This window comes from Mustelus asterias, chromosome 9 (assembly GCF_964213995.1).
Source record: "Mustelus asterias chromosome 9, sMusAst1.hap1.1, whole genome shotgun sequence".
Classification (NCBI taxonomy): Eukaryota; Metazoa; Chordata; class Chondrichthyes; order Carcharhiniformes; family Triakidae; genus Mustelus; species Mustelus asterias.
The window spans coordinates 16,105,856-16,125,932 of NC_135809.1; the positions used below are offsets into that span (position 1 = coordinate 16,105,856).

Below are 20,077 nucleotides of genomic sequence, written 5' to 3' on the forward strand. Positions count from 1 at the left end.
GATAACCATGAAATCATTGTCGATTGTCAGATAAACCCATCTGGTTCACTAATGTCCCTTAGGGAAGGAAATCTGCCTGGTCTGGCCGACATGTGACTCCAGATCCTCAGCAATGTGGTTGTTCAGCGAAACTAGAATTGTAATGCCATATAACACTGCCATATATCACCGCCATATATCACCGCCATAAATCACTGCCATATATCACCACCATATATCACCGCCATATAACACTGCCATATATCACCACCATATATCACCGCCATAAATCACTGCCATATATCACCACCATATATCACTGCCATATATCACCACCATATATCACCACCATATATCACCGCCATATATCACCACCATATATCACTGCCATATATCACCACCATATATCACTGCCATATATCACCACCATATATCACCACCATATATCACCGCCATATATCACCGCCATATATCACCGCCATAAATCACTGCATTCAATCCAGATATTATGCTCTGCCTGGGATAAACACCCCTTTGGACATTAAGAAACAGAACCTCCTTCCGCACTGTTATTTAGACCTCAGGTGAAGTGAGTGAAGAGTCTGAAGGGTGGATCCAGACTGACTTCAGCCTAACACTCCTATGGTTCATGAAAACAAAGCTCAGTGGGCAGTAGCCCTTGTGAACAACTGAACCCATACCAGCTACTTGCCAGAGTCGATTGTTTCTGCTCTATAACCAGTGTGTTATATCTTTCTCACCCTTATTGTAAGGCCTTGTCCCAATGCCGGCAAATAGATGTTGTCATGCACCAGATCTGCCTCAATTTCCATTCCCCGCTTCTGACTACCCCCCCCCCCCCCCACCCCCCTCCCTCGACCAGACCCGACTACCTCCCTGCCCACCCCCACCAACCGGATCCCGACTAACTCCCTTCGACAACCCAACTAATCCATGACCTGACCCAACAATCACCCTGACCTGGTGAGGTGAGGAGAGCAGGTGAGATGGACAGGTAGCACAGTGGTTAGCACTGCTGCCTCACAGAGCCAGGGACCCGGGTTTGATTCCCAGCTTGGGTCACTGTGTGGAGTTTGCCCCCCATGTCTGCGTGGGTTTCCTCTGGGTACTCCGGTTTCCTCCCACAGTCTGAAAAACGTGCTGGTTAGGTGCATTGACCCGAGAAGGCATCGGAGTGTGGCAGCTAGGGGAATTTCACAGTAACTTCATTGCAGTGTGAATGTAAGACTTACTTGTGACTAATAAATAGACTTTAGGTAGGTGAGGTTGGCAGGTGAGATGAGGTGGGCAGGTGGGTAGGTGGATGAGGTTGGCAGGTGAACTGAGGTGAGCATGTGGGTGAGGTGGGAAGATCCCAGAGGGAATGCACAGTGATGTTGGGTCAGGAGAATCTTTGCGTGCACCAATGCGAGCAGCATTGCAGCTGATCAGAGGATTTGGGCAGCCCTGTGGCCTTACCTCATTTAGTCTAATGGTCATACCTTGTGATGGTCAACAAACAGTGCTAAAAATAGCATTCAAACATCAACACATTGGCCATGCTAAGACTCATTTTTTTCTCATTATTGACTTATTTTCTGATCATATGACCTCCTCACCTGTTGGCGCATAGATTCTTGGCATGCTCCCCAAATTATTGTTATATGTACATATTTTTCCCAACTTACTTCTTCCTAATATTTGCATCATTTTTATATACAGGGTTAGATTTGCCCACACACGCTCTGGCTCCGAAAGGTTTGGTCCACAATATTGTTGTACTTGGGAGCTAACAACAGAGTAGAGAGGGGGACAGAGCATCCGGGACCACAGTGAACAGGACATCAACCCAAACTAATGAGAGTTAAGGATTGGAAAACAACAGAGGGATTGAAATGGAAGGCGTGTTGAAAGGAGGCAGGTTCAATAGACACATTAAGAGGAATTAAGAGTAGGAAATACATATTGGATTAAGTGACAGAGATGAAAAAAAGAGACAGAAAGGAAGAGACAAAATGTTTCAATTTTAGAATCCCTCCAGGGCAGGAGGAGACCATTCGGTCCATCGAGACTACACTGACTCTCCAACAGAGCATTTTGCCCTATCCTCGTTACTCCACGTATTTTACCCCATTAATCCCCCTAACCTTGGGTCATGAAGGGGCAATTTAGCCTGGCCAATCTCCCCAACTCATACATCTTACACTGTTCGATTCCCGGTTTGGGGCACTGTCTGTGCGGAGTTTGTACATTGTCCCCGTGTCTGCGTGGGTTTCCTCCGGGTGTTCTGGTTTCCTTCCACAGTCCAAAAGACGTGCTGGTTAGGTGCATTGGCTGTGCTAAATTCTCCCTCAGTCTACCCGAACAGGTGCCAGAGTGTGGCGACGAGGGGATTTTCACAGTGACTTCATTGCAGCGTTAATGTAACGCTACTTGTGACACAAATAAATAAACTTAAAAACGTAGCTTTGGAGTGTGGGAGGAAACCGGAGCATCCGGAGGAAACCCACGTAGGCACGGGGAGAACATGCAAACTCGACACAGACGGTGACCCAAGGCCAGAATCGAGCCCGGGTCCCTGGCGCTGTGAGGCAACAGTGCCAACCACTGTGCCACTGTGCCACTCGCATGGTTTCACATTTTTAAAATCTCCCCCAGAAGTCTGAAGGGGTGAGACTCCATGCCTGTAATGGTTAATGTGAGGTGCCAGTAAGGTTGACTGAAAGTTGTTTATTAAAGGGGTATTTACATTTGGCCTCACCATTAGTTTGACAGCAAAATCGGGCCAACAGCCCTTTACAATTTAACAGCTGAAGGTGAAAATGTTTAACAATTGCAAATACCCCTCTCACCACCAGAGGGCTCCATTGCTGTTTTATATCATTCACTTGTACGAGACAGACTTTTAACTTGTGTCAAAATGCTGCATTTTATAGATTTTTCAATGCTGCGGGATCTTCAGGATATGCTTACAGAAGCAGAAAATATCCCATCAATCTTACTGGTCTTTATGAAGCTACTTTCAGGGTCATGCTGCATTATCAGAAATAAAAATGATTGCTGGAGTCAAATGTACCATTATAAAATAACAATTTATCAATAATATAATGATCCATTGTTATTCTGCAGGTCCTCCAGTAAGTAAGATAAAGAATGTTACATGATGCCGTGGACCTCACACTGGACTATTGTCCCACCCTTTCAAATACCAACCTTTTGGATGCCCTTCTAAAGGTTTCAACTTAAATGCAATTATTTTTTTTCTTTCACATTATTCTTTCATGGGATGTGGGTGTCACTGGCAAGAGAGCATTCAAGAGTCAACCGCATTGCTGTGGCTCTGGAGTCACGTGGAGGCCAGACCAGGTAAGGACGGCGGATTTCCTTCCCTAAAGGACATTAGTGAACTCAGATGAATTTGTACAACAATTGATGATAGTTTCATAGTCACCATTACCGAGGGTAGCTTTAAATTCCAGATTTATTATGTGCACAGTAAGAAGTCTCACAGGTTAAAGTCCAACAGGTTTATTTGGAAATCACGAGCTTTCGAAGCGCTGCTCCTTCATCAGGATTTATTATTAACATATGAAATAGGAGGAGTAGGCCATTCGGCCCCTCAAACCTGCTCTGCCATTCAACAAGATCATGGCTGATCTGTTTGTGTTTCAAATTCCCGTCTACCCCTTTGACAAGAATCTATCAACCACTGCCTTAAAAATATTCAGTGACCTCGCCTCCAGAGACAGAGAGTTCCAAAGTCACCCAACCCCCTGAGAGAAAAAAGATCTCCTCTTTTCTGTCCTAAAATGGTGACCCCTAATTTTAAAACATCCACAAGAGGAAACATCCTTTCCACATCCACCTCGTCAAGGCTGTTCTGGATCTCATAAACTTCAGTCAAATCGCCCCCCTCACTCTTCTGAACTCCAGTGGAAACAAGCTCAGTCTGTCCAACCTTTCCTCATAAGACGCTTGCTTATTCCGCGTATCAATCTAGTAAACCTCCCCTGAACCGGCTCCAATGCATTTACATCCTTCCTTAAATAAGGAGATCAAAACTGCACACAGTACTCAAAATGTGGTCTCACCAAGTCCTGTATCACTGAAGAATAATATCCTTACTTTAATGTTCAATTCCTCTATTAATAAAGGATAGCATTCGCCCAGCCTTCTCGATTATGTGCTGTACCTGCACACCAATTTTTTGTGATTCGTGCACAAGAACACCTAGATCTCTCTGCACCTCATGATGGGGTGGCACGGTGGCACAGTGGTAAGTACTGCTGCCTCACAGCGCCAGGGATCCGGGTTCAATTCCAGCCTCGAGTCACTGTCTGTACGGAGTTTGTACATTCTCCCCGTGTCTGCGTGGGTTTCCTCCAGATGCTCCGGTTTCCTCCCACAGTCCAAAGATGTGTGGGTTAGGTTGATTGGCCATGCTCAGTTGACCCTAGTGTCAGGGGGATTAGCAGGGTAAATATGTGGTGTTATGGGAATAGGGCCTCGGTGGGATTGTAGTCGATGTAAACACGAAGGGCTGAATGGCCTCCTTCTGCACTGTAGGGATTCTATGATAATTCTTCAGCCATTCCGTATTTAAGTAATACTCTGCTTTTTTATTTTTCCTGCCAAAGTAAACAACATCACACTTTCCCACGTGATTCTCTATCTGCCAGATTTTTGCCCACTCACTCAACCTATTTATATCTGGCTGCAACCTCCTTATGTCCACTTCACAACATACTTTCCTACCTATCTTTGTGTCATCTGAAAGTTTAGCTACCATGCCCTTGCTCCGCTCATCTAAGTAACTGATGTAAATTGTAAAAGGTTGAGGCCCCAACACATTCTGCCAATCGGAAAAGACCCATTTATACATTCTCTGTTTTCTGCCAAGCAGTGAATCTTCTATCCAAGTTAATCTGTTACCCCCCACACCATGAGCTTTTATTTTCCACATTAACCTTTGATTTGATTTATTATTGTCACATGTATTGCTATACAGTGAAAAGTATTGTTTCTTGTGCGCTATACAAACAAAGCATACCGTTCATAGAGTACATAAGGGAGAAGAAAAAGAGAGGGTGTTCTCAGACTTTGCGCGATGACATTAGGACGTGTGCCTGGCATCCTCTCGCATAATTTCACGTGTTTCTGGGTCAGACACAACCCGCCCAAGCAACATACATTTCTGACCTATAGCTATTGCTGAAAAAAGAGACAAGCTACCAAAGCTTTTATATTTGTCTGTAGTTACTCAGATCCTATTCCATCATGACCAATGGCGAATTCGTCTGTCACATTTTCATTTCAATTTCCTCAAACGTGCATTTGTTTTGATTTATCCCGGTTTAAAATCAGTTCTCTTACTGAGTTCCGAAATAGGGGATCTGTATCCTCCATGCTTAGATATACAATGACCCAAATTAGAAAGAGCAACTGCAAATTCAGCAAAGATTCAGTTGCAGAGGCAATAATGACAGTGATGTAGTGGCAGCTGGACCACTGAGAACTCAGATACAAAACGTCACATGAGAAAAGGATGGATCAACAGAGGAACTATTAACCTGGTGTCAATTCAAGGGAAGATGTTTCTAGGGAAGAAAAAGAAGGATCACTTCATTCCATATATTTACCTTCAAAGTTAGATTCTAGCATTGTCTCCACTATGGATAGATTCTCCGTTGTGTAAGATGGCAAACTAAGATCAGATTTAACAGATCAAAACCAGGCACCTCTGATTTGATTTATTATTGTCACATGTATTAGTATACAGAGAAAAGTATTGTTTCTTGCATGCCATACTGACAAAGCATACCGTACATAGAGTCATAGAGATATAGAGGTTTACAGCATGGCCCTTTGGCCCAACTTGTCCATGCCACCCTTTTTTTTAACCACTAAGCTAGTCCCTATTGCCCACATTTGGCCCATATCCCTCTATACCCATCTTACCCATGTAACTGTCCAAATGCTTTTTAAAAGACAAAATTGTACCCACCTCCACTACTACCTCTGGCAGTTTGTTCCAGACACTCACCATCCTTACACAGAGAAGGAAAGGAGAGGGTGCAGAATGTAGTGTTACAGTCATAGCTAGGGTGTAGAGAAAGAAATACTTAATATAAGAGAGGTCCATTCAAAAGTCTGACGGCAGCAGGGAAGTTGTTGTTCTTGAGTCGGTTGGTCCGTGACCTCAACTTTTGCACCTTTTTCCCGACGGAAGAAGGTGGAAGAGAGAACGTTCAGGGTTCATGGGGTCCTTGATTATGCTGGCTGCTTTGCCGAGGCAGTGGGAAGTGTGGACAGAGTCAATGGATAGGAGGCTGGTTTGCGTGAGGATCTGAGCTTTGTTCACGACCCTTTGTAGTTTCTTGCGGTCTTGGGCAGAGCAGGAGCCACACCAAGCTGTGATAGAAAGGATGCTTTCTATGGTGCATCTGTAAAAGTTGGTGAGAGTCAGAGGGGACATGCCAAATGTCCTTAGCCTCCTGAGAAAATAGAGGCGTTGGTGGGCTTTCTTAACTGTAGCATCGGCATGGGGGGACCAGGACAGGTTGTTGGTGATCTGGACACCAAGAAACTTGAAGGTCTCGACCACTTCTACTTCTTCCTCATTGATGTAGACAGGGGCTTGCCTTCCACTACACTTTCTGAAGTCGATGACTATCTCCTTCATTTTATTGACATTGAGGGAGAAATTATTGTTGTCACACCAGTTCACCAGATTCTCTATCTCTTTACTGTGCTACGTCTCATCATTGCTTGAGATCCGACCCACTACAGTGGTGTCATCAGCAAACTTAAAAACGGAGTTGGAGGGGAATTTGGCCACAGAGTCATAGGTGTATAAGGAGTATAGTAAGGGTGCCGTGAGGACCAGCAGCAGCAGAATAGTATTCCTTTACAGTTTGTAAGCTCACGGCCCAGCATATCTCTCACTCCTTGACCACCATTAGGCTGCGTGACCCCATCCTCAACCACAGTGATACTCAGTAGGTGAGTGGAAGAACGGTTTAAGAGTTTGGAAACATTTTCTGCTGAGAAAACTATGTGGATGATACTTCTCAGCTTCCTCACACCAAGTGACATGAAGAAGCAGTTGAGAAGACTAGGCCCCACAAAAGGCTATGGGCCCAGACAAGGTTCCAGATGCGGTGCCTAAGATCTCCTCTGCACCAGAGCCAGCTAATCTCTCGCTGAACTGTTCAGTACATATCTGAAACAAATACCTGCCTGATAATGTGGGAGATAGCTCAGGTGTGCCCCGTTCTCAAGAAACAGGATAAATCTAATCTGGACAATTACTGCGCTATCCATTTCCTCCCAATAAGCAGTAAACTAATAGAAGGAATAATCAATAGTGTCATCAAGCAACAGTTGCTCAGAGCTGCACAGCAGTGCTTTGTTCAGGTTCTACCAAAACCATTTGAACTAGACATGGATAAAAGATGGGTGCAATGTCAGGTTACAGGCATCAGTAATCGCCCTAAATAACAAGGCAGTATTCAATTATTTTGTACCAACAAGCCCTCACAGAAATGAGGTTGTTGGAGCCAAACCTAAAACCCTCTATTGACAGTGGATATTCATAATACAAAAGGATAACAGGATCTGTTATAACTCTGCCAATGTGTGGTCTTTGAGCGAGATAAAATCGCATCCATTTTGTCATTCTTGCATTGTCTCCAGATCAATATCCTGAAATTCGCTGGCTAACATGATAATGAGAGCTTCATTACTGCAGTATTTTGATTTGATTTGATTTGATTTAATGTTTTCACATGTCTTAACATAAAGTGAAAATTGTTTCTTGCGCGCTATACAGCCAAAGCATACCATTCATGGAGAAGGAAATGAGAGAGTGCAGAATGTACTGTTACAATCATAGCTAGGGTGTAGAGAAAGGTTAACTTAATGCGAGGTAGGTCCATTCAAAAGTCTAATGGCAGCGGGGAAGAAGCTGTTCTTGAGTCGGTTGGTATGTGACCTCAGACTTTTGTATCTTTTTCCCGACGGGAGAAGGTGGAAGAGAGAATGTCCGGGGTGCGTGGGGTCCTTAATTATGCCGCCTGCTTTGCCGAGACAGTGGGTGGGAGAGTCAATGGGAGGGAGGCTGGTTTGTGTGATGGATTGGGCTACATTCACAACCTTTTGTAGTTCCTTGCGGTCTTGGGTGGCACGATGGGACAGTGGTTAGCACTGCTGCCTCACAGCGCCGAGGACCTGGGTTGGATTCCCGGCTTGGGTCACTGTCTGTGCAGAGTCTGCACGTTCTCCCAGTGTCTGTGTGGGTTCCCTCCGGGTGCTCCGGTTTCCTCTTCCAGTCCAAAAGACATGCTGGTTAGGTGCATTGGCCATGCTAAATTCTCCGTCAGTGTACCCGAACAGGCGCCGGAACGGGGTGACTCAGGGATTTTCACAGTAACTTCATTGCAGAGTTTATGTAAGCCTACTTGTGACACCAATAAATAAACTTAAAACAAGGAGGATCTTCTCATGAAGATCAACAAGTGAAGTCCTCTAATGATGATAGCAGTCCGTTGGTGGCATGGTGGCACAGTGGTTAGCACTGCTGCCTCATAGCGCCAAGGACCTGGATTCAATTCTGGCCTTGGTTGACCGTCTGTGTGGAGTTTGTATGTTCCCCCCTTGTCTTTGTGGATTTCCTCTGGGTGCTCTGGTTTCCTCCTACAATCCAAAGATGTGCGGGTTAGGTGGATTGGCCATGGTAAATTGCCCCTTAGTATCCAAAGATGTGTAGGTTAGGCGGACTTGCAGGGTAAATGCATTGGGTTGCAGAGATGGGGTGCGGGCTGGGCCTTGTTGAGATGTCGGAGAATTGGTGCAGACTTGATGGGCCGAATAGCCTCCTTCTGCACTGGAGGGATTCTATGATGTCAGTCCTACTCAAAAGGCATTTGGCTCACAACTGTCCCCATTTGGGAAAGGAGAGATGTGGGTATCATAATATCAGCACAAACTACTTTGGAGGGGGTATTACCGGAGGTATCTAGGATAAGAGAACTGTCAGGCCAACTTTTGGAAAAGGAAGGAAAATTAAATTGTAAAAAGGTATCAATCTCCTCTCACTGGTAGCTGTACCATCTCTCAGTCAGGAGACTATGGGCCCCATTTTATCATCAAGTTGTGCCCGTTTTTGGGTGTGAAAACTAGGTAAAGCCGGGCATGAGGCGTGCCGGGCATGCCCGCCTCCGCGCTGGTTCCCCCTTTACCAAGGCCCGAAAATAGCCGTGATCGGGCCCACACCCGAAATGGGGGAGGTAAGTGCCAAGCATCCGATGGCTCTCTGCTTGAGATCCGTGGAGGGGGGGGGGGGGGGGGGTCCGCTGCCACGCTGCCTGTGATCAGTGAAGGGGAAGGAGAGGAAGGGGCCCACGATTGGTTTGGGTGGCGGAGGGGTGGGGGGATAAGGGAGTTAGTAAATGTTGTGGGGGTGGAGCGATGTGGGGGCCACGGGGAGGTATTATCCGGGAGCGATGTGGCAGGGGAACCGCATTCCATTATTATTTATCTGCGCATGCGCAGTTGGAGGTGCCGATCGGAGCTGCAGGATTTCGGGTGTGTTAAGCCCCGCCCACAGGCTTCTGCAGCGTGATTCGGAATTGCTGATATTTTTTCAGGCAGAGTGAGTATGGGGGCGCCTGAGAACGGGCCTAAAAGTCGGATCTGAAACACTCACAGTTTCAAGTCCGCCCAACACTTAGAACCAAAATGGTAAAATGGGGCCCTGTGGGTTCAATCCCTGCTTCCAAGACTTGAGTGCACAGTCATGGCTGACACTGCAGTGCAGTGAGGGAATGCTAGATTGTTAGTGTTCCATCTTTTGGATGAGACATTAACTGAAAGCTTTTATTTTGCTCTCAGATAAGCCCATGACATTATTCAAAGAGGAGCAGAGGAGTTCATTTATCCCTCAACTAACATGGGGTGGCACAGTGGTTAGCACTGCTGCCTCACAGCGCCAGGGACACCCGGGTTCGATTCCCGGCTTGGGTCACTGTCTGCATGGGTTTCCTCCGGTTTCTCCCACAGTCCGAAAGACGTGCTGGTTGGGTGTATTGGCCATGCTAAATTCTCCCTCAGAGTACCTGAAAAGGCGACTAGGGGATTTTCACAGTAACTTCATTGCAGTGTTAATGTAAGCCTACTTGGGACATTAATAAATAAAAAAAACTTTTTTAAAAAATCTAGTTATTTATCATATTGCTGTTTGTGGAACATTGCAGCACGCAAACTCTCTACGTTGCCCAAAACAGGAACTACACTTCATTTAAAATTTTAAAAGTTTAGAGTTAAAAATTCTCTCTTGGCTGTGACATGTTTTGAGATGTTCGGAGATGGTGAAAGGGGATATATAAGAGGAAGTGGCATGGTATTGTCACTGGACTAGTAATCCAGAGAGAACCAGGGTAATGCTCTGGGGACCCAGGTTCAAATTCCGCCACAGTAGAAGGTAACTTTTGAATTCATTAAAAATCTGGAATTAGGACTCTAATGATGACCATGAAATCACTGTTGTAAAAACTCACCTGGTTCACTAATGTCCTCTAGGGAAGAAAATCAGCTGTCCATACTTGGTTTGGCCTACACGTGACTCCAGATCCACAGCAATGTAGTTGACTCTTAACTGCCCCCTCAAGGGCAATTAGGGTTGGATAATAAATGCTGCCCACATCCCAGGAACACAAAATAAATGTAAACACTTTCTTTAAAATTAAGCAAGGACAACGCCTGGAAGGAAAGATTACACCTACATGGAAGGCACTGTCTATAAATAGTCACGGTCTGGGAACTACCATAGAATTAAACAAAAATAACTAAGAAGTCTTTTAAGTTCAAGTGCCACTCCCTTTAGGTAATATTTACATTTATCTCATTTTTAGAAGAAGCATCCTATTAAGTTGTTAATTCTGAATCTCTGTTAGAGACTTGTCACTGGGGTGTTCCAGACACATCAGAAAACAACTCCATTGAGATAAGTAACACCGTGTCAAAATTCAGAGCGTTGAAAGTCAAATCCCAAATCCAAGCATGAGGGGATTGCCCGGAATGTGAATTGGGAGATACAAGCCAATCTTGACTGACTACACGTTGCAATTAAGAGGCAGCATATCAAAAAATAACAGCGATTGGAAGAGGAAAATGTGAAGACTACAAGAGAGATCTAGAAATGTGAGACTTGCCAAATACGTCAGGCTCTTTGCAACTGCTATCCGGGACTGAAATCTCAATAGCCGCTTCCACTTGGAAACACTGGGTTAATGATTACTGCCAACAATTACTATGTATTCTGATGACATAATCACTCATTTAGGTATGTCAGTTATGGCGAATGTTAATTGGACAATAGAGGGGGAAGAACAGCGACTCACAGTTAAATATACTAATTATGAAATGGGCCTGCCTTTAAACGTCTGGTGTTAACTTCTGTGCCATGAAAAAGTATTCCACTGATAGGTCTTGGCTCCTACTCACAAAAACGTCCATTCAAAAAAGATTTACTGGATAAAAGACAATTTTGTTTGGCATGTCTGTAATGGTTACTGTTCACTCCATTTGATTATTCTTTAAGTGGTTTGTATACAATTGCATATAGAACCAGGTTTTGTTTAGAGGTATTCCCCTGAAAGGGCATTTGCGAACCGATCACTTTGGGATTTAAGAGCCCCCAATGCCTTTTGACTGATTCAAACAAAACAGGTATCTTTGTGTAATATCTGGGGTTAAAGATTTACTTTAATTTGATTTGATTTATCAATGTCACATGTATTAGAATGAGTTAAAAGAATGGTTTCTTGCGTGCCATACAGACAAAGCATACCGTTCATAGAGCACGTAGGGGAGAAGGAAAGGAGAGAGTGCAGAATGTGGTGTTACAGTCATAGCTAGGGTGTAGAGAAAGATCAACTTAATATAAGGTAAGTCCATTCAAAAGTCTGACAGCAGCAGGGAAGAAGCTGTTCTTGAGTCGGTTGGTATGTGACCTCAGATCAGGATTTTATGGCCTTGCTTGAGCAAGACTGGAAATTCCCGCCCGAAGTCAACGGACATTCCATTGTTTGCCCCTCGCCTGCTCCAAATCCGTGACGGGCGGGGCGGTAGAATTCCGGTGTCAGACCTTTGTATCACTTTGTAGGGTAAAGGACTCATAGAAACATAGAAGATAGGAGGAGGCCATTCGGCCCTCCAAGCCTACTCCGCCATCCATCACGATCGTGGCTGGTCATCCAACTCAATAGCCTAATCCTGCTTTCTTCCCATAACCTTTGACCCCGTTCACCCCAAGTGCTATATCCAGCCGCCTCTTGAATACTTGAAAATAGTTACTTTTGTCTCCAAAAGACTGAATATCACGAAGAATGCCACAAATGATGAAGAAAAGAGGGGTGATGATGAAAGAAGTACTGATAAAGTTGCTTCTTGAACACATTCAATGTTTTGGCATCAACTACTTCCTGTGGTAATAAATTCCACAGGCTCACCACTCTTTGGGTGAAGAAATGTCTCCTCATCTCCGTCCTAAATGGTCTACCCTGTATCCTCAGACTGTGAGCCCTGGTACTGGACACCCCCACCATCGGGAACATCCTCCCTGCATCTACCCTGTCTAGTCCTGTTAGAATTTTATAAGTCTCAATGAGATCCCCCTCTCATTTGTCTGAACTCCAGTGAAAACAATCCTAACCTAGTCAATCTCTCCTCATACATCAGTCCTGCCCTCCCCAGAATCAGCCTGATAAACCTTTGCCACACTCCCTCGAGAGCAAGAACACCCTTTCTCAGAAAAGGAAACCAAAACTGCACACAATAAACTCTAAGGCTAAGTTGCTGTTAAGGCAGACACTTCCAAAGTTGTTGCTAACTGGCTGAGTGACAAAGTCAGTCAGACTACGACAAAGAAAAATGGCTGTGTGTGAATTTGTATCATCATTCCAATAAAAGTTGTATTATCTCATAAAATGTTTCCATTATTTTAATGGTGGCAATTGAAATCATTAACATAAAAATCACCCAACTGGAATTGGGAGTTATGGATGTTAATGGACAAAATAGAAGCCAATCATGTTAGTTTTAAATTATTTTTGGGAGGAAATATTCTGAAAACAAAAAGTGTTAAATTAATACTTTACATGGGACGGTACGGTGGCACAGTGGTTAGCACTGCTGCCTCACAGCACCAAGAACCTACGTTCGATTCCCAGCTTGGGTCAACATCTGTGTGGAGTTTGCACATTCTCCCCGTGTCTGCATGGGTTTCCTCCGGGTGCTCCGGTTTCCTCCCACAGTCCAAAGATATGCAGGTTAGGTGCATTGGCCGTGCTAAATTTCCCCTTAGTGTCAGAGGGATTAGCAGGGTAGATGCGTGGGGTTACGGGAATAGGGCCTGGGTGGGATTGTGGTTGGTGCAGTCTCGCTGGGCTGAATGGCCTCCTTCTGCACTGTAGGGATTCTATATTGCTATTGGGATAATATCCAGCAAATTGGATTTTATCTCAAAGGGAGCATTGCCCTGATGCAACTCGTGAAACATGCACCTCATGTAGCTGGCAGCAAATTGATCTGCCAACCTCATTTTACTCATTATCAGTGAGCGATATGGACTCCAATCACAATGACAGAGGCAATGGGAGACAACAAGATCAGCCAGCATCTGATCAGTAGGTGAATTCATTTTCTCGTAAGTGTCAGATCCCCAACACAGGCCAATATGGAAGTCCCAAAGCCACCGATGTCATCATATCCAACCTTCCAAGTCACACCGGAGTGTGGCGATTTGGGGATTTTGTCAAAATCAGCCCCACTGTGGGAGATGGGTGCTGTCGAGGCAGACAGGCAAATGGGAGGATGCCTCAGCTTGGAGGCGCCCTCGGCTGCCTGCTCTGAAGTTATTAAAAGGCCCGAATGTAGTAGACCTATTGTGTTGGAGAGGGAAGGCCTCCACAGACCAATTCACAGACAGGGCTCTGGCCTTTCCTCTCCATGGCCCTGTCATTGTGGCAAGGAGCCTCTAGCTCCATTGGCCCTCTGGCCTGCAGCCAGGAGGTTGCCTCAATTGAACCAGGAGTCTCCACACATGGCATTGGGAAGGTACTGGTGCTGGTGAAAAATGGCAACCAAATGGAGCTTTAATCATACTAATTGGCAGCTACATCCGTGTCATTGGCGGCTCACCTCCGTGAAAACAGGCAGTCAATACTGTTTCCTGTCCAGTTTGAATTGAATTTCCTGTCCAGTCCAAATTGAGTTTGTGTCTTTGTGCCTTCTTTGTAATCAGAACTCCCACCCACCTGATGAAGGGACAGCCGGTTCCGAAAGCTCATGGCTTTTGCTACCAAATAAACCTGTTGGACTTTAACCTGGTGTTGTTAGACTTCTTCCTGTCCAGCAGCCAGGAGGTGGGAATGCATCAGTGGGCCTCTCCATCTCTACGGTGCCAGGAAAATGTAGCCTCAATGTTTGGGAAGAGCCAATCAGCAGGAGTGCAACTGGTGGCTAGCAGTCCCCATGGATTTTATTCGGAGTTGGGAGGAGAATTTGTGCTGCTCTCAATTCCAGAATAAGGCAAGTACAAAGGCCCATATTATCTTTTCTGGTGACCTTCCCTAGTGGTCCTGAAAAGGACAACCACAAGAAACTAATAGAAGCATGTGCTGTGCTTGCTGTGGTCAGTCACAATAGCATTTGCAAAGGGAGCCTCAAACAGACACCATGGCCAGACATTTACCGGCACGCCTGCCCCAGAATTGGGGTGGGCGAGGCTCGTAGAACAGCATTCTCCATTGGCCTTGGGCGGGATCTTACGAGCCTCGAGCGAGCGAGGCGATAAAGTTCCGGCATATTTGTCCTTTATCTATTTCAGCATGTGCTCTGGATGTTTCCAGAACATTCTTTACCAACACAACGGGGAGCACATTTTCAATACGGAATGAACATGCCTTAAATGCATCCATTGCCATATTGGAACCATCAATGGTCACATTATATCTATGATCTGTTTTAGTGACATAGGTGCAAAGACACGAGGCGGAATTTTCCTGTCCCGTCCGCCATGGGAATTGTAGCAGGTGGGGGACCATGCAAAGGTCCAATGACCTCGGGAGGGATTTTCCGGTTTTTGGGTGAGCGCGGCTGGAAAATCCCGCCCAAGGGTGATTGTGGAGCCTACAAATGTGAAGCTATTGTCAATGCTGATAGGTGGCAGGATGGCAACACCGTGTCATCCTGATGCCAGTAGTTACAACAAACCCTTTACAGGTTTGGGAGAATCTACCCATTTGCCCTTGGCTCTGTTCCTCGGTATGAAATGCTAGTGCAGCATCCTCAACGTAGAACAACTCTGATATGGACTCGGAACACCTTTGTTTTGGGTCTTTAGCGATTAAGCCTGAACAGCTTTCTGTCAGTCCTGCTGTATAAATAGATGCTCCCTGTTGATGCCCTGAAGGTAAATGACCGCAACAAAGAGAAGAGTATGCCAGAGAGTGTCAGTGCCAGAGCACTGTCTTGTTTGACCTCACTGCGGATCTCAAAGGGTTCTTATTGCTCCACCTGGCTGACCTTACCCACCATAGCTGACCTTTTCCATCAAGTTGTCATGGAAAGGGAAGATCATATTAAAGGAAAGATTGAATAAACTGGGATTGTTCTCCCTCACAGATGGGCCCTTTGTGAGTTTGGGTCAACTGACCCAAAGGTCATCTTGACTCGAAACATCAGCTCTTTTCTCTTCTTACAGATGCTGCCAGACCTGCTGAGATTTTCCAGCATTTTCTCTTTTGTACTGTTCTTTGTTCATTAAGCAGGTTCAACGGGCAGCCAATTTTCTCCCACAGATTAAATGGAGCCCCTCTGCTCACATGGTCGAATGCCTTGGTGAGATTGGTGATGGTGATTTATCGGGGTCTCCTTCGTTCTCTCTTGCAGCTGCTGGACTGAGAAGATCCTGTGAATTGTAGATCTTCCAGTTCTGAAACCAGTCCAGGATTCGGAATAGATTCATTCAGCCAGCATCTGCAGCCTGGTAAGAGCAACGCGAGCAAATACTTGCCCATGATATTCAGCAGAGAGATGTCACAATAGTTGTTCTAATCACTGTGGTTCCTGTACAATCTGTACATTGCGGGGATATCCTGGGGCACTGCCTCTTCCTCCAGCAACAATGGAGAAGTTCGTGCAGATGCTGTAGGAGCGCCAGTTTCCATGCTTCATGAGTTCAGGAGCAATACAGTATTAGTACCTGCTACTTTGTCCATGGCAAGTGAGTCAGTTGCTTTGCTCAGCTCTGCACCATGGGTTCAATAATCAGTGCTGCTGTAATAGGCACACAGTCTATGATTTCTGGGACTCCCTCCAGTCAAGTTCTCTCTAGGGTGACAATCTTCTTGCTAGAGTACAACTCAAGCTTGTATTCCACCCATCCCTCCAACTGTTTATTGTGATCAGTAATGGCTCCCCTGTCTTTGACTTCAGTGGAGACCTTTTCTAATGGATATTTTTTATCCCTTTATACAGTCCCTGCACCGAAAGACATTTGGATATTCTGGCTCAGTTGTAACCAGTTGTTATTGGCGCAGGACCTAGAAGTCTGTTGGAATTACGATATAAAGACAACTTTCAGAGCAAGTAAGGAAACTAAGTTTAAAGTTTATTTCTTAATCACAAGTAAGGCTTACATTGACACTGCAATGAAATTACTATGAAATTCCCCTAGTCGCCATACTCCAGCACCTGTTTGGGTCAATGCACCTAACCAGCACATCTTTCAGACAGTGGGAGGAAACTGGAGCACTCAGAGGAAACCCATGTAGACATGGGGAGAACGTGCAAACTTCACGGGAATCGAACCTGGGTCCCTGGCACTGTGAGGCAGCAGTGCTAACCACTGTGCCACTGTCCTGCCCAACTATCTGACTTCCACCTTCCAACATTTCCTACTGCCTAAGTTCATAACTGCCTCACCCCATCACACAGTGCTCTCTCTCGCTCGCTCTCTCAACCATCCCAGATTTTCCAGCAATGTGGCAGAATTTGGCTTTCTGTGTTTCTTCCCAGGTTTTAGTTTCCTGGGATGCCATTTTTCCCGGATCCCGATTGAGTCTGAAACTTTAGGCCGGAATCGTACCACCGTTCACACCAGTGGGATTTTCCCAACCTGCCGCAGTGAGCGGAGATTTGGCTGGCCACCGAATTCTCCGACTTTGCTGCAGCAGGAGTGTGGTGTGAATGGTAGGTAAGTTTACACCCTTAGGGTGGGATTTTCCGGCCGCACTCACCCCAAGACCAGAAAATCCTGCCCGAGGTCGACGGACCTTTGCATGGTCCTGTCCTGCCTGCTATGATTCCCATGCAGGCGGGACAGAAAAATTCCATCCTTAGTGTCTGCGAATCCACACTGCGCTGTTCCGCATGCACGGATCTGAGTCCATACAGCCCCGAGCATTGACCAGCACTCTTTCCTGAGAGTTGGTTGGCTTTGGCACGTGGGTAGTTTGGGTTAGGGGGTATTCAGCAGGTGTCGGGGACTTGGGGCCGTAGCCGGCAGTGGCAGTCTCAGGCCCTATTCAGGGAGAGGGTAGTTATGAAGCTAATGTAATGCAGTAGAGATAGTCTCAGGCTGGGGTCCAGACCCAAATCTGAACACCACCCCTGACCCGATTCCTACAGTCCCAGCAGCACCCCAACCTCCTCCTGCGGTCCCCCTTGGTGAAATGTCCCCTTTTCCCCCCAGAATTGGTCACCCTGCTCTCGGGGGTGGCACGGTGGCACTGTGGTTAGCACTGCTGCCTCACAGCTGCCAAGGACCTGGGTTCAATTCCCAGTTTGGGTCACTGTCTGTGTGGAGTTTGCTCATTCTCCCCATGTCTGCGTGGGTTTCCTCCGGTTTCCTCCCACAGTCCAAAAGACATGCTGGTCAGGTGGATTGGCCATGCTAAATTCTCCCTCAGTGTACCCGAACAGGCACCGGAGTGTAGCGACTGGGGGATTTTCACAGTAACTTCATTGCAGTGTTAATGTAAGCCTACTTGTGACAATAATAAACAAAACTTTAAAAAATCCACCTTGAGCGGTACCTCAGTTAACATAGTTTTGAGTGAAATGATGTCTTTCACTGGTTAAATGTATCATGCACAACCAATCACTGGGGTGATAAGGCACAAACTGACACAATTGAGCCCTTTTGTTTAGTATGTGGTTGCGAAAAAACACGAGTGAAAGAATCCTCTGTGAAACCCTAATGCATATTCATCACAAACATACAAAGCTTATCAATGTTTTCCTTTCCCAAGTACAATAATTTAACTTGCTAATTTAACCACAGATCAAATGTAGTCTGCTTAAAAATTGGGCCTACAATGATAATCCACAATCAAAAACATTCTATAAATAATGTTTTCCCATGATCATGCGCTTTTAGGGCAATTAACAGCTACCTGTCCAAATACATGATTTAAATGATCATTCCCAAAAAAATCCTGGACTATTTCCTATCTTTTGTCAATTTAATCTGGTATCCCTTTGACTTTGTTTAAGGTAGATTGGCCATAATATTCTGCAGCTAAGCCTACTGAAATCTAAAATAGGTTCAGAACACTACACATATTTTATTCATCTCCAACCAAAGAGTTGTGCACTATATTACATGTGGCAAGCCCAGACCGGGTATTCATCACTATTGCTCTGTAAAATAGAATTTGGCAAGGGCATCTGCTAGCACGCTACTTTGTGTTAGTCTGAGCCAGTGATAGTATTAGGGCCTATTTCACTTTAAACCAAACATCCAGTTCAGGTTTATTTTCTAAACGTGCTTTTTACTAATCCAGATTTAAACCACGGGTTTTGACAGCCCGTGCCCTTACCTTTCATGTTCAGATTCCTGCATTTTGTGCTGTCCTGACTCATGTCCTGGCTTTACAGAGCTCTCCTTTTTTCTCGCTCTCTCTCCTGTTGTCTCTGTGCTCTGGGCTGTGTCAAACCGGTGCATTTGTGGCAGTCACAGTGTATTCATGCAGCTTTCCTTCCATTGGCCTCTTGTTTTATCCAGGATTTTGTTGTATGAAATCTCCGGGCTGACTCATTTGCTTGAGTCAAGCACTTAGCCCCGACTGTCCTTTAGGTTTTCCACGCACTCGATATTTGGATTATATTTCAAGAGCTATTTAATCACTCCAGCAGCAGAAGGTTTGTCAGGTTTATAAAGCCGCACTGTATCCTCAGTTTAAATTATTGTTTATGGAAATTCCCCGAGCTTGTGAGGGTTATGTTACTCCTGTACAAAGTAAGCATCATTGCAAAAGGAGGGGCAGCTGTTCGTTTAGCTAATCAGTTAAAGCGGCATTGTCACAAATTAATTATTTTACATTTAAAGCACTTCCTAAAATAATCCTACTCTGAAGCAGAAAATGATTTTAAATATCTTTTAGCTCTCGCCTGAGGCTTTTTGTTAAGGTTTATCTCGCGTGATCAATTTGCTGTATATTGACAGCTCGTTAGACAAAACTCTGTGCAGTTGCATCCACAATTAACGGCCTGTGGAAAACTAAAGAAGCATTCTACTGCCGCAGATCCAAAATTGGAACTGAGGCAATTATTTCTTTAATGTTAACAGTTACTTTGAGGAACATTTCAGAATTTACTTGTAAAATGTTTCAAGGCAAAATAGCCCCAGCTTTCTTTTCACAGAACAGATTTCTGATCAATAAGGCCGTACAAAATAGCATTTGTACTTTCAGGGATTCGGGTGGCACAGTGGTTAACACTGCTGCCTCACGGCATCAGAGATTGGGGTTCGATTCTCAGCTTGGGTCACTGTCTGTGCGGAGTCTGCACATTCTCCCCGTGTCTACATGGGTTTCCTCCGGGTACTCTGATTTCCTCCCACAGTCTGAAAGATGTTTTGATTAGGTGAATTGGCTATACTAAATTCTCCCTCAGTGTACCCGAACAGGTGCCGCAGTGTGGCGACTAGGGGATTTTCACAGTAACTTCATTGCAGTGTTAATGTAAGCCTACTTGTGACACTAATAAGTAAACTTTTAAACTAATGGCTCTGGCCTTGTGTCACCCCAGTCTT

The 20,077-nt window shown here is 45.3% G+C and overlaps 1 protein-coding gene across 1 annotated transcript in view; it reads right to left on the reverse strand.

Moving 5' to 3' along the window:
- The window catches only part of tmem117 (transmembrane protein 117), a 319,128-nt gene extending 300,004 nt beyond the window's left edge, over positions 1 to 19,124 (reverse strand). Inside the window, exon 1 of the mRNA XM_078219733.1 lies at positions 18,864 to 19,124. Coding sequence (XP_078075859.1) covers positions 18,864 to 18,906 — 43 coding nt within the window. The 5' untranslated portion in view covers positions 18,907 to 19,124. The remainder of the gene's footprint in view (positions 1 to 18,863) is intronic.
- Between the last annotated feature and the right edge of the window lie 953 nt (positions 19,125 to 20,077).